The sequence below is a fragment of the Aotus nancymaae genome, unplaced genomic scaffold (assembly GCF_030222135.1).
Source record: "Aotus nancymaae isolate 86718 unplaced genomic scaffold, 86718_ANA_hifiasm-v0.15.2.pri h1tg000051l, whole genome shotgun sequence".
Lineage (NCBI taxonomy): Eukaryota > Metazoa > Chordata > Mammalia > Primates > Aotidae > Aotus > Aotus nancymaae.
The window spans coordinates 2,843,987-2,859,027 of record NW_026988465.1 but is presented as its reverse complement, the minus strand read 5'-3'; the positions used below and the strand labels follow the sequence as shown (position 1 = coordinate 2,859,027).

General features: G+C 35.1%; 1 protein-coding gene across 6 annotated transcripts in view; it reads right to left on the bottom strand.

Moving 5' to 3' along the window:
* FARS2 (phenylalanyl-tRNA synthetase 2, mitochondrial) overlaps positions 1-15,041 on the bottom strand; it is a 512,246-nt gene that overhangs the window by 360,590 nt on the left and 136,615 nt on the right. For all 6 annotated transcript variants that reach the window (XM_064362954.1, XM_064362953.1, XM_064362955.1 and 3 more), the window contains one exon: positions 3,097-3,256. In XM_064362954.1, the coding sequence (XP_064219024.1) occupies positions 3,097-3,256 (160 nt within the window). The remainder of the gene's footprint in view (positions 1-3,096; positions 3,257-15,041) is intronic.

The following is a 15,041-nucleotide window of genomic DNA, read 5'->3' as shown; positions in this document are numbered from 1 at the left end:
AGAGAGCTCAAGATCCAAGACTTCATGGCTCCTTGAAGACAGGGAGTATGGCTAGGTTACTCAATACTGTGATGCCTGCAACAGATGCAAATCCAGTTTCACCAACAGCAAATCATTTGATTATAGAAATGGGTAGGACAACATAAATAAGGAGGGTGCTAAAAAAAATTATCTCCATAGTTTGACAATGGAAAAATTCAGATGAGCCTGAATCTGGAAAGACAGAATGCTATTTCCTTAAAATACTGGAATCCCTTCTACCTCACCCTGCCTCTAAAATGGCCTGAACAGCACAATCCATCTCCCTGCATTTGTGTTAAATAGATGATATAACTGTTTAAATATCACAATTCCTTTCTTTTACCATGAAGGCTAAGAGATGCTGGCTATCATAGGTTTTTCACATCAACAATTTCTACGTGAAACCTATTTCATTATTACATTACGCCATTTTAATGAAATATATCAAACCTAAAGACAGGAATAGAAAATAGCAACCACCCATATACCCATTAATCAGTTTTATCAAACCATAACATTTTGTCATATTTAACTTTTTTTAAATAAAACGTTATAAATACATTTGAAATGTGGTTTACACCCTTCCCTAATACCATTTCCCACTTCCTAGAAAAACATTATCCTGAAGTTGATGTATATTTTTTGAAAATGTATTTATATTAAAAATATACAGGATTAGTTAGTTGGTTTCTTACATATTACATGAACCATGCATCTGGCAATATGACAGTCAAGATATTCTAACAAACTTTGCTACAACAGAGCAGGAAAGGCTTAATAAATTACAACAAGAGTCCCTTTAAATACATATTTGAGTTCATGCATAAGTAGGGGAAATCTGGAGGTATGAAAAAATAGAGGTGAATCAAGATAGTGAGTACTAAAGTCCCAGCTGGAAGAATGGTAATCGTGAATCCTGCATAAGGCCAGAACTTTGTGCTATACTCTATTTCTCTATATCTTTGTCAACAATTTAAAATGTTAGATTTTAAAAATTATTTCCCATTTGAAAAAGCTCCCGGTGGTTTTCTTTTGTTTTTCCCTGATCACTAATAAAGATAAGCATCTTTTCGTGTATTTATTGGTCATTCTATATATATCATTTGCCACCTTCATGTTCACCCATTTTTCTCTGAAGCTGCAATTTCTGTTTGCTTATTTGGAGGAGTTCTTTATAAATGCCAAATGTGTATTTGACATACCACTGGACTCCTGTTAGAATGGCTACAATTAAAATGACTAACCCTATCGAGTGTTGCTGAAGATGTAGAGCAACTGGAATTTTCATAGACTACTGGTGGGAATCAAGATGGTGCAACCACATCAGAAAATAGTTTAGCAGTTTTTTTTGCTTTGTTTTGTTTTTTAAGTTAAACATACCCCTACTATTTGATCTAGTCATTTAGGTATTTACTCAAGAGGATTGAAAACTTAGGACCCAGAAAGACTCATACATGCATGTTCATATACACTTTACTGGTAATAGCAAAAAACTGGAAACTATCCAGATATCTATCAATGAGTATATGGATAAACAAATCATGGAATGGAATACTGATTAACAATAAAAAATAATCAACTACTGATACACACTATGACACAGATGAATTTCAACATAATTATTTTAAGTAAAACAAGCCAGATAAAAAAGAGCACATATTATAAGATTCCATTTATACAAACAAAAAAAATGCAAACTAATCAGAAAGCAGATCACATGTTGCCTGGGGTGATATGTGGTAAGGGCAGAAGAAAAGGACCGCCAATGAGCAGGAGGAAACTCCTGGGGACAATGAAGGTGTCATGTATTGATTCTGCTGGTAGCTTCATGGCATGAACTTCTAAGATGTCAAAACTTGTATGATTGTGCAAGTATGTTCAGTTCATTGTACGGGAACTTATCAAACAAAATGTACACTTTAGATATGCATAGCTTACTTTATGTTAATTACACCTCAACAAAACTGATTTTAAAAAAAAATCACAAGAATAAGAGAATAAAGAAGAATCCCATCCACAGCAGGTATCTGTCTTCTCAGTATTCTTTAAAGATAGGTCACAATTAGGAAAATCCACTACCCTTCTCTTTATATCATGATTTACAAAAACAAAATATATCTCAATTAAGTTAAAAATAGTTGGGAGTAAAGGTGGCATTACTGACAACAAATATTTTTTGAAAAATAAAGGCAAGTAACTAAGTGAGGTCTGGATCTTAACAATTTGTTCCTCCTGCAGGAAATTTAATGTTAATATTTTTGCTGTTGATAGTGGTAATCAGTATGGCAATATGTAAAGTTTTCCACTGGGTCATTCACATGGTAAAGAACCTTGTGCCACTGATTACGTCCTCATTTAATGATAACATAATAATATACTCCTATCAGCCTCTATATTTTCGCTCCATTGATGACATTGATCCTAATCCATTATCATTCTTAGCAAAGGTTATAATCATTTTTCTTTCTCTAGCTAAAAGTTTCTGAATGCCAATCTGAAGCCACAGGTGAAAAACTTCATACATGACCTCATTACATTTTTCAGTCAAATTGCAGTCAAAACTTGGTTTCATGCACAAAATTATTTAAAATATTGTATCAAATTACCTTCAGGCTACATGCATAAAGTATATACAAAATACAAATAAATTTCGTGTTTAGACTTGGCTCCCATCCCCATGATATCTCATTATGTACATGTAAGAATTTCAGGCCAGGCACGGTAGCTCACTCTTGTAATCCCAGCATTTTCAAAGGCCAACGTGGGTGGATTATGAGTTCAGGAGTTTGAGACCAGCCTGGCCAACATGGTGAAACCCTGTCTCTACTAAAATATAAGGTGGCAGGCACCTGTAATCCCAGCTACTCAGGAGGCTGAGGCAGGAGAACTGCTTGAACCCAGGAGGTGGAGGTTGCAGTGAGCGCCACTGCACTACAGCCTGGGTGACAGAGCAAGACTCCGTCTCAGAAAAAAAAAAAAAAATTAAAAATCTGAAAAAAAAGAAAAAAAAATCCCAAACACATCTGATACAAATATTTCAGATAAGAGATACTCAACCTGTGTTTGAGTACTTACCATCTCCAAAAAGATGTGTCATGAGCCTGGTAAGCGTTTGCTTAAGATCAAACTCTACAAGCTTCATGGCCTCCATGGTGTGAGTCTCTTGTTTATGTGTAGAGCGAGAACTTTGTTCAAAGAGCTGCAGGCTTTCTCCATCCTCTATACCAGCAAATAACTGTAAACCAACAGGAAAACATAAATGAAGAAAATATCCTGGCCCATCTATATCAAATAACTTTAAAATTCTGCTAAAAATCTTTTGACTTCAAAAAGTTATAACATGGGAATAAGACTCATAATGTCTTGTCAATAAACGTAATGAAATTAACATTCACTTAGTACTAACTCTGAAGAAAGCACTACACTACATGCTATGGAGGGTCTTTAGAGAATTAAAAGACACTCTTTTGATCTTTGCTAATCTGTTTTTCATTTGCATGAACTTACAGTCATTTCCTAAGAAGAGACATTATCTTTAGTTCTAGTAGAAATACTAGTGAACCACTTTCAGACTCTAAAATTATATCCCTGACCATCCCACAGTGTCGCGTAATTAAATCCTGTAAGTTCCATGAAGGTAGGAAACAAGCTGAAATTTGCTAACCCCATATCTGCAAAGCCCAAGGCAGAGACTGAGACATGTTTCTGCCACTTACTATCCATGTAAACTTAGGCAGGTGATATGGTAGCTAAGCCTCAGGGCATCATCTGTAAAGTGGAAATAATAATAGCAAATTAGTAGATTTTATTAAAAACAAAATAATATATGAAAAATACAGAGTATCTGGTACATTCCAATGGCTAAGTAAGTTTTCCTCATTATTGTTATCATGAGTATTAACCACAGCCATCACCAGTCATAAGCTGTTTTACCACTGAAATAAAATAACCTTCTGGTCAGTGACATAGCAGGTCTTTACTTGGTACAAGATTGACTCAAAATGGATAACTGAGCAAATGAATCTATCATTCTTCCCACCCCAAGTCCCATAATCAAACATAAAAAATGTTTTAATAAAAGAATGAATCAGCTGCCATTTCTAGTAATAATGGTTTGGGTAATTAGAACCAAACTTCCTGATACATGCTACTGAAAAAGTACAGAAATTCTTAAAAATACAAAATGATACAGAGGAATGACTAAACTCTACAGGAAGCATGAAGCTAGGGGTAAAAAGTAAATACAATAAAATAAGTAAGCACAAAGCCAGAGAGAAGCATTGAGAATATAGGCCTATATAACCTATCAACTGAAACCTGAACATGGGCTGTGAAAACTTGCCATGGCAAGTGAGACAAAAGGGAAAGCTTTGCTATGGAACCAAGCTGGGGTGTCTGAGTCCCTAAAAGACTCATCCCCCTCATGAGGAAGAGGACAAAAGTAAACTAGTCCTTGTATAGACTTGCAGCCAGGCGCCATATTTTCTGGACAATAGAGAGAGCCTCAGGCTACTAAGATGAACTAAGACAATCCCAGACATACTTCCTTTAACTGACCAGCAATATAAGACAAAAACGTTTTCAGAAAAAGATTCTAATATCCTAGGCCTCAAATTATTCTTACGAGGACTAAAGACAATGACAGCTGTCAAGGCTTCCTCCAAAAATAATTTAGAGCAACAAGAAGAACTATTGAACACAATGGCTTTGGCATGCAGGCAGGCAGGCAGGCAGGCAGGCCAACCAAAACACAGGGACAGAACTCTTACACTCCTACCACACTGATAAGGCTTTGAAGTGACAAGAGTAAGCTGGAAAAAAAAAAATGAGAGAAAGAGAGGAGAATCAGTGAGGTGCTAAGGTGGACCTTAAAAACCCAGAAAGTGTAAGTTACACTAAGTGTGAAAATCCTTTAAAAAGTGTACTAGTAGGCCTGAGCAGAGACTACAGAAAATTGATGTAAAAGCATGCTCAATTTGGAGTGACAGGCTTCCAAAAGCACGGTTACACTGAAAAAGAAAACAGTTAATAAAAAGTGAAAGACAACCGTTTCAATTAGGTAGGAAGAGAAAAAAGATGCAAACAAGAAAATTCACAGTTGTCAAAGATAAAGCACAACTAAAAAATCAGAGGATTTACAAAACCATTCTCTAACCCACACCAAAAAGAAAGAAATAAATAACCACTAAAGTGTGCATTGCTACACTAACAGAAGAGGGTACCAGAGAACTAGAAAGTCTTTTACACACCCAAATAAAGAACAAAAATATTTAATAAAAATGTAGAAAATTGTTACTCAAAAATCAGAAAGTCAATTCAAAAGAGCTAAACTAATGAAAATCCAACTCTTCTGCCCTACCAGAAAAAAAAAAAGAAGCACTAAAAAAAAAAAAAAAAAAAAAAAAAAAAAACTAACACTTGAAAACTAAACTACATATATTCAATGAAGCATTTAAGAATATAAATTGCTTTAGTTAGAAACTCAAAAATTAAGAACAGAAATAAAGAAAAAATGAAAAGAGAATTGATTTAACTCAGAAAAAAATAGAAGAAATAAAATCATCTCACAAACAAAGTCTAAATTCCAAAGCATGCAAGGGACAATGGTCTCAATCAAGATTAAATACGGAGGCACTGAAAAAATGGAGGGAAAAAAAACTCAAAGAAGGATGACAAAATAAAGAAAGAAGAATCAGAGAGAAAGTGGTAGAAATGGAACACAGGCAAAGAAGGAATTACATTTATATAATTGGAGTCCTTAAACAGGAGAAAAAAAACCAATGGAACAAAACTAAATTAATACCAGATAAAATGGGTACCTGTGAATAAAAAATCTGAAAGGATCAAATATACGACAGATTCTTGTAAAACAGACTTCAAAAATAATGGGGAAAACAGTCAAGTCCTCTAGGCAAGAAGATCAAATAACATAGAGAGAAGTAAAGAATCAGACTGGCATCAGATTCTTCAAAAGCAACACAGAAAACAAGACCACAATGAAACCACATTTTCAAACAACTCAATTTTTAAAAGTGTGGACCAAGAAGTTTATATCCATCAATGCTATCATTTAAGCACCAATTCTGCAGAAAAACCTTCAAACACACAAGAGCACAGGGAATGTCACATTAATCAGCTCTTTCTGAAGAATTTACCAAAGCATGAACCTTGTTCAAGTAATAAATAACTAGGAAAATTTCAGCAAAAAACAAATGGAGGATATGTCAATACATAAAATATGTAGATTTCAGACTAAAAGCTGGGGATCACATTGAAAGAGTAATATGTAATTGTTATACGTTCTGACAAAGTAGAAATAACGTAACTAAACAATGGAAGAAAGACGCAAAGAGGAAAGCAGAATATATTGATTATTGTATAGGCAATAGTTAAAGAATACCTTTAAGACAAACTAAATAGAACAGAGTTAAATATGAGGGATAAGGGAATTTAAGTTTTAAGTATAAGAGCAACCATTAAAACAAAAATATAACCTTTCTAAATAGCAACAAAAATTTTCATTCAAAAGCATAATAAACATATTATAGAGAAATAAAATATAACATGTTATGACATATACAATACCACACTATATTTATCATGATAGAGTTGAGCTAAAATATATCAGTAACTCAATAAATGTGAAAGTCATATCAATAAATGTGAAAAGGCTTAATTCACCTCTTAAAAAAAATAAATCTGGCCACAAAGTATGACACAACTATATAAAAAATACACTTAAAACAATGTTATAAACAAATAAATAGACAGGCTATAACAGGCAAACAGACACAATAAAAAACCAAGCAGCATAGCATTCTTTTTTTTTTTTTTTTTTTTTTTTTTTTGAGACAGACGGAGTCTCACTCTGTCGCCCAGGCTGGAGTGTAGTGGCACGCTGCAACCTCCGCGTGCCGGGTTCAAGCAATTCCCTGCCTCAGCCTCCCAAGTAGCTGGGATTACAGGCATCTGCCACCATGCCTGGCTAAATTTTTTGTGTTTTCAGTAGAGACGGGGTTTTACCATCTTGGCCATGCTGGTCTTGAACTCCTGACCTCGTGATCCACCCGCCTCAGCCCTCCCAAAGTGCTGTGATTACAGGCGTGAGCCACCATGGCCGGCCAGCATAGCATTCTTAAAATCAGACAAAGTATAATTCAAGCAAAAAAACTACTGAGCAAGACAAAGAAGATCTTGTATTAATGCTAAAAGTTTTAAATCACAATGAAGGTATAATATTTATGAATATCTATACATCAGTAAGGCAATAATTACCTTTGTGTAGAAAGAACCATAGGAGATGCAAAAGACACACATAAAAACACATTAATATTAGTAACAGGAAACTTTAATACATCATTCTTAGTATAAGATCAAATGTGCAAAATTAACACTATAAAAGACCTAAAAACACAATTACAAGAGGAAATCGTGTATATATACATACATATGTATACACATATTTTACATACACATACACACATACATTAAACTTACTCCCTTTATAATAAAAAATACATTTTATTCTCAAGGACCCAGAGAACATTAAAAAAAATTGATCACATGATAAGTTACACACAAGTAGGTATATTCCATGAAGACGAAATAATAAGCTATATTCTCTGATTAAAATACAATTAAACTAAAAAGCATTAACAACATACACATCACAAACATACATACAAAGGTCTTTCCACCTGAAAAATGACAAAAAAGAAGGTAAAAAATGTCACAAACATACACACACACACACACACACACACACACACACACACATACACACAAAGGTCTTTTCACCTGAAAAATGACAAAAAAAGAAGAGAAAAAATGTCAGGAAGCACACACCACAAAGAGATAATACCACTAACATATAAGAAACTTTTAAAAGTTGACAAAGGGCCAAATGCTCAATAGAAAAATGGAAAAAGAACAGAAAAATTCACCAAAAAAAATACATATATATGAAAATCACCTCTAAACATACGAAAAATGATTCAAACTTAGAGAAGAACAAATTAAGCAAATTAAAACAACCCTGACATAATATTTCTAACCTATCACAACAGCAAAAATTTAAAAGCTAGGTAATATACTCTTGAATATGTTGAAGCTTTGGAAAACAGGTACAGTCATACTTTGCTGGCGAAAATGGAAACTGGTAGAACCCTTTTGGAGATGAATTTGAAAATATCCAACAAAACTAAATATTTGTTCATCTCTTGACTCAGTCCTTCAATTTCTAGCTATTTGTCCTGAAAACATACTTCCAACATTAATACATACGCACAAAGTTTTCACTGTAGCATTGTTTGTAACTGCAACATATTTTTTAAAAAGTCTTACATTGGAAAGATGTTAAATAAACTATGGTCTAGCTTTACAATAGAGTACTTTTGCAGGTGTAATAAAAAATGAGGAAAATGTCTCTGAACTGATATGGAAGGACTTTCAAGATATACCAGTAAGTGACAAAGGCAAAGTACAAGAGAGCATATATTACTTGCTATCTTTCATGTAAGAAATAATAAAATATACATGAATCTTCTCATTTGTGAAAAAAGGAAGGATAAGCTAGAAATAACAGAAATAAATCACCTACAGATAGGTGGGTAGAAACAGGATGGAAACAATGGTTGAATGGGAATGGAGTATAAGGAATGGCAGCGTGGGGGTTATGACCTCTAAGTAAACCTTTTTTTTTTGTACAATTCTGATTTTTAGAAGGACATTAACATTTTATCTATGCAAACATTAAAAATAAAATCCTGGCTCATGCCTGTAATCCCAGCACTTTGGGAGGCCAAGACAGGAAGATCACTTAAGGTCAAGAGCTCAAGACCAGCCTGATCAACATGGTGAAACCCCATCTCTACCAAAAAATAGAAAAATTAGCCAGGAGTGATGGCGCCCACCTGTAGTCCCAGCTACTCGGGAGGCTGAGGCAGGAGAATCACTTGAACCCAAGAGGCAGAGGTTGCAGTGAGCCGAGATCACGCCACTGCACTGCAGCCTGGGCGACAAAAGGAGACTCTGTCTCAATAATAATAATAATAAAATAATAAGAAATAAATAAAAGAAAATCCACCCAGAGGTGGGAAGAACCCATATGGAATACAAACAGTAATGATGCACAGAAGTTTATTCTAAATAAATGACACCACTTGAAGAGGTTGGAGAAGAAAAGAATTAACCAAAACAACTTTCAAAAACAGTATTTTAACTAAATATTCTAAGATTAAAGACAAAATAACCATAGTAAATATTGTACACTAGTTATTAATTTTTTTCTACAGAAGTGGGTGTTAACAATTCTGAAACTACCTTATGTTCCTTCCAGGACTGAACAAGCAAGTAAACATATCATGAGTAAGAAGAACCAGGTTTCTCACTGTCACTGTCAAAGGCAATGTGGAGGGCTAGAATGAGCCATGTGGTGTTGGCTTAGATGGGTGGTACCCATATGAATTCGTATTTTCTAACACATATGCAGATTCATCAATGCAGAAATAGAAGTAGGTATATATATTTCCTAGCTCTGTCCCTTGAGGGGCCCTACAAGTAATGATACCCCTAGGGCAATAAGTATACTGAGGTCTAGGCTTCTAGATACTGTTCTTTAATAAAAAAGGAGCGGAGTTTCTTAAAGAAATGACTGATTCCAGGGCTGGGGCGGAGAAAGTAAAAGATAAATCTGGGATATCTCATGGGGACAAAAAATGATGACATCATGTCAGAGGACACAGGAGACTACTTGAGGGGGCTCCCAAAGACCAAATCCAGGTAAATTTCAGCAATAAAATAAACCATTTTAGTAACAGATTATAACCCATACAATAAAGCCATACTGATATAAATAATTAAATATATTTATGGGAGATAAGGTAAAGGTCTTCCTTGAGTAAAATTCTAATTAATAGCTTTAGAATAAATTAGAAAGAAAATAACCATTTGACAAACACCACAATGATTTCAGGCAAAAATTATCAATGGAATCCAAAGTTAATAGGGACAAAATATTATGAGAACTATTTGTACAGTCTCAAAGTATCTTCCTACAAACACTTATTAACTACAAAGGGGAAACTAATAATGGCAGAGAATCATAGTAGACGTCACATTTACCAAGTGATCAAAGTTTACTTGGTAAATATCAACACCACATCCCTCATGATATAACACATTAATAAGGGCACAACAAAATTTCCATGACATTTTTGTCAAAAATGTAGAATATAAATTTCCTCATCAGAAAATGCCAAATTATGTCAAGGTGAGAAACATTCCACAAAATATATGGCTAGTACCCTTCAAACGTATCAAAGTCATGACAAAGAAAGAAAGACTGAGTAACTATCCCAATTTAATAAAGGAGATGAACACATGAAAAATATAACATGCAATCCTAGATTGAATTTTAGTCCAGAAAAAGGACATGTTTATTTACACAAACACATTTTTCAATTTACATGTTCTATTTAGTTCTTTCTCAAATCAGCAAGCAAAGTCTTTTTTTTAAATGAAGACTTTTTTTTAAAGCAGTTTTACATTCACAGCAAAACTGAGAGGAAGGTACAGAGATATCCCCCTCCACACATGTGCAGCCTCCTCCACTATCAACATCCTCCTGCGGAGTGGTACACTTCTTATACTAGATGGACCTACACATTATAATCACCCAACGTCCATAGTTTACCTTAGGGCTCTGGAGTTGCATATTCTGTGGATTTTACATTTACATTCTGTGGAGTTGTACATTCTGTGGATTTTAACAAATATGGAACATTTATCCACAATTATAGTATCATACAGTGTTTTCAGTGCCCTAAAAATCTTCTATGCTCGGCCAATTCATCACTCCTTCTGTACTGGCCCCTGATAATCACTGACTGATCTTTTCACTGTCTCCTTGGCTTTGTTGTTCCAGAATATCATATAGTTGGAAAGAGAGTATGGAGCCTTTTCAGATTGTCTTCTTTTATTAGTAATATGCATGTACGTTTCCTCCATATCTTCTCATTGCTTGATAACTCCTATATGATCTTTTGTTAAAACCATTTTTATTATTTATACATATTTGAGATAGTATTTTTCACTTCTTTTAAGATATCATACAGTTATTTTATACTTTGCGCCAAGGAATTCAAATAGCTAAAGCAATTGGGCGTGACTTGACTGCCAATTTTCACACAGGATAGTTTGTGTTTGGTGATCTTAGGCTGGATGATATCACTCAGGGGGAAGTGAGGGCCTAGGCTCGGGATGCTTGCCTTCAAAGACAGTGTGTTGTCAGGGCACCAACAGCCCTGGGACCAATTTGGCTCTCTTGAAGAGGCAAAGGTGAGAGGCCCAGATTTGACTTCTCTATCTTGCCGCTACCACGAGGCCTGATCTCCCAGCTGCCCTGTTGCTGATAGCAGGTGCAGCACCTCCACACACTTCATATGAGCTCACTGCTCCTGGCACTCAGTTCCTTTTTAGCCAGCATATCTAGTCTGTGATAGAAGTGGAAGTTTCCAGAACTTGATTTCATAAACTGCTTTCAGAATTAGATTATAAATTTCCCAGGGGGTAAAAAATCCTTTATACTTTTATACTTCATTCTTCATCAAAAAAAAATTATTACTCCACTTGACAACCTGAAATTCCAGCCTTGTATCCAAATGATTTTTTGCTGTGTGCAAAAAACAAATCTCTCAAGTGATGAAGCCTGATCAATGACAATATATGAAGCTAAAATTAAAGACAGCTCTAACAATATTTGAGCAACTTTAGCATCACTGGAATTTATGCCCCCTGAGGAAATTAACTGAAAGATAAAAATAGCCTTTAATTACTAGAATCTGTTTTTAAAAATCTCTCAGTACCTTTTAAACATAATATACATGTAACATGGAGCTCCTGGGAAACAGCTTATATGAATTCCAGGTTTCATGAACATTATTCTTCTTTAAGAACAATGAATTTAGCAAATACAACAGATTAAATTAGCAAGCAATAACAATTTTCTTTATAGAACAGTTATATATGAAAGTTATTCTAATGGAATACTAGAATATCAGCAGGCTATTGCATTAACATTAAAATTCAAGATTTAAAATAAAACCATAACATTAAAAACATTTATCATCTCTAGGTGGTCAGATTACACGTAATTTTTTTCTTCTCGGTGCTTTTATATATTTTATACATTTCCTCAATAAGCAAGATTACATTTGAAGTTGCAGAGAAAACAATAAATGTTACTAGAAAGATAAAAAGGGGACTAGGAAAGGATTCAAATGTCAGTGTCTCCTAATGCTAGAAATATAGTGGCCAACTCCAAAATTATTATAAGAATACAGTGTTTCGACATTCCTACAAATGAAGATAAAGCTGTTTTTTCCTGAGATGGAAACTACTCCCAGAACACGTTAATTAGTGAGGAATAAGGAAAGGAGAACTAATAAGATGAAATGGAGGGGAACATTTCGCTACTAATGGTACAGAGAAAAATGAGGTGTTATTGGTCAAAATGTGGCTCCAGGTAGAGAATGTCATCCTTACTAAACAAAAATATAAATAGCTGATCAGGGCCAAAAATGCCCCAGGTTCCAAAAAATATCTTTTATAATCCAGAAAAAGTGAAAATTCTGTTGCCTGACCTAGTTTGGTAATAAAAGGAAGTATTTACTTGCAATTACACATTAAAAACCAGCGGCCAGGCTCAGTGGCTCACATCTGTAGTCCCAGCACTTTCAGAGGCCAAGGTGGGCGGATCCCTTGAGATCAGGAGCTCAAGACCAGCCTCGCCAACACAGTGAGACACAGACTCTACTAAAAGTACAAAAATTAGCCAGCTGTGGTGGTGCATGCCTGTGGTGCATGCCTGTAATCCCAGCTACATGGACAACTGAGGCAGTAAAATCATTTGAACCCATGAGGCGGAGGTTGAAGCCAGCCAAGATCACACCACTGCACTCCAGCGTGTGCTACAGAGCAAGACTCTGTCTCAAAACTAATCAGCGCAGTGTTGACGGTCATTCAACAAGAAAAGGGAACTAGGGCAGGGCCTTGCAGAATAAGCCTGGCTTAAATAAGAAAAGGCCAAAAAAAAAAAAAAAAAAGGAGGCCCTCAAGGTGATAGTCCTGCTCTCTTTCAAAACATGCAGATCACCCTTTTATAGACAATGGGATATGGTTTCTGTACCACTTCGAAAGGCAAAATGAGTGTGATGTGAAAAATTAATGAGCATCAAGAAAAACAATATTTTTATACTGTTCTTAAGGACACCAAATGTTAAAAAAATTAAAAATAAAAAAACACTGTTCTTTACTAACAACACAGATGTTTCAAAGTGACACTGGGAACAGGAAACAAACAGCCCCTACTCTATGTCACTTACACAAGGTACAAGAAAAACAGCAGAGTTTCCATGAGATACTGCCCAGTTAGACATTTTCTAATTAGGTACTTAGATTCTAAAACCTGAGTAATAAACCTTCACAGTTTTACTGTAGTCTTTATATATACACATATATGTACACACACAAGCATGCGTCACTTAAGGAAGAGGATACAATCTGAAAAATTGCTTTCTTAGGTAATTTTGTAATTGTGTGAACACCGTAGACTGTACTCACACAAACCTAGATGGTACAGCCCACTACCCACACCTAGGCTGTGAAGTACAGCCTGTTGTGCCGAGTCTACAAATCTATACAGCATGTACCATACTGAATACTGCAGGTAACTGTAACATAAATCACTAGGTGACAGGAATTTTTCAGCTCCATCATAATCTTGTGGAACCACTGTCATATATGTGGTCTGCCATTAACTGAAATGTTTTACGGTCCTGCTCACCTCTGCAGCACACGTACTAAAATGGAAATGTTTTGCAGTGCAGGACTGTGTGCATATATGTATAAATACACACATACATATATATCAGCTTTATGCTCCTCCTCATTCTGAAGCTTAAATAGTCCCCTTTTTGACACTAATGTCACTATGTAGTTACCAGAGAAAAATAAACTCTTCTCTCAAATTTCCACTCAAGCCAAGGAGAAATACTTGATCATTTAGCAAGTCAGAGCCTTAAGCTTCAGTCCAATGTGGCCATGACCACTCCTCCACTCCTGGCAATAAAAACTAAAACCAACACATTTTCAATCTAAATGCATAATTGAACACTCAAGATATCTCATTCATTCTGCCCCTTCCATACACACACTAAACAAATATCACAGAGGAGACAACCAATGAGCATCTCAGCAGTTCTCCATCCTCATACAAGTAGTAAAGCTCTAATACCCACAGTCAAAGAAGAAAAAGGTGCCTTTCTCCAAACAACACGTTTGCCTGATAATACTAATTATATCTCACACTGATAAAGTGTATTATAATTTTAAAAGCACTTGTCATCTTCTACATGAGCCACTCCATCGTCACCTCCAGATCCTCCACTGCTGCCACTGACACCACAACCACCACCCCTTTACACACATGGAATCCAAATCTTTTGAAGTATGTATCTTTTCCAGTATTCCATGGTTAGCATATAATAATCCTGGGAATCCACCTGTGCACAACAGTATTCAATAACTTATTGCAGCCAAGCTAGTTTCAATAGATCAATCAGAAATACTGGTATATCCACATAGGTATATATGAAAAATATTAAGGGCAGATGGGAATGGTTGAAGCAATAAATCCAAAACCCACTGATAATTCCCAAAATGCAGCACACATTCCATGTGAAAATTTATTTTATGTAAATTTTAATAAATTTTAAAAATATTTGTAAATTATTTTTAAAATATATATGTAATATATTTAGAGATAGGGTTTTGCTATGTTGCTCAGGCTGGTCTTGAAGCTTAAGCTTCAGTCCAATGTGGTCATTCTGGTCATCCTAGGCTCAAACAATCCTCCCACTTAAGCCTCCCGAGTAGCTGAGATAGCAGGCAAGCTAAGTACTTCATTTTAATAGCTACTTAATACTTTCAATGTGTACTAGAAAAATATATAACTCTCCTCT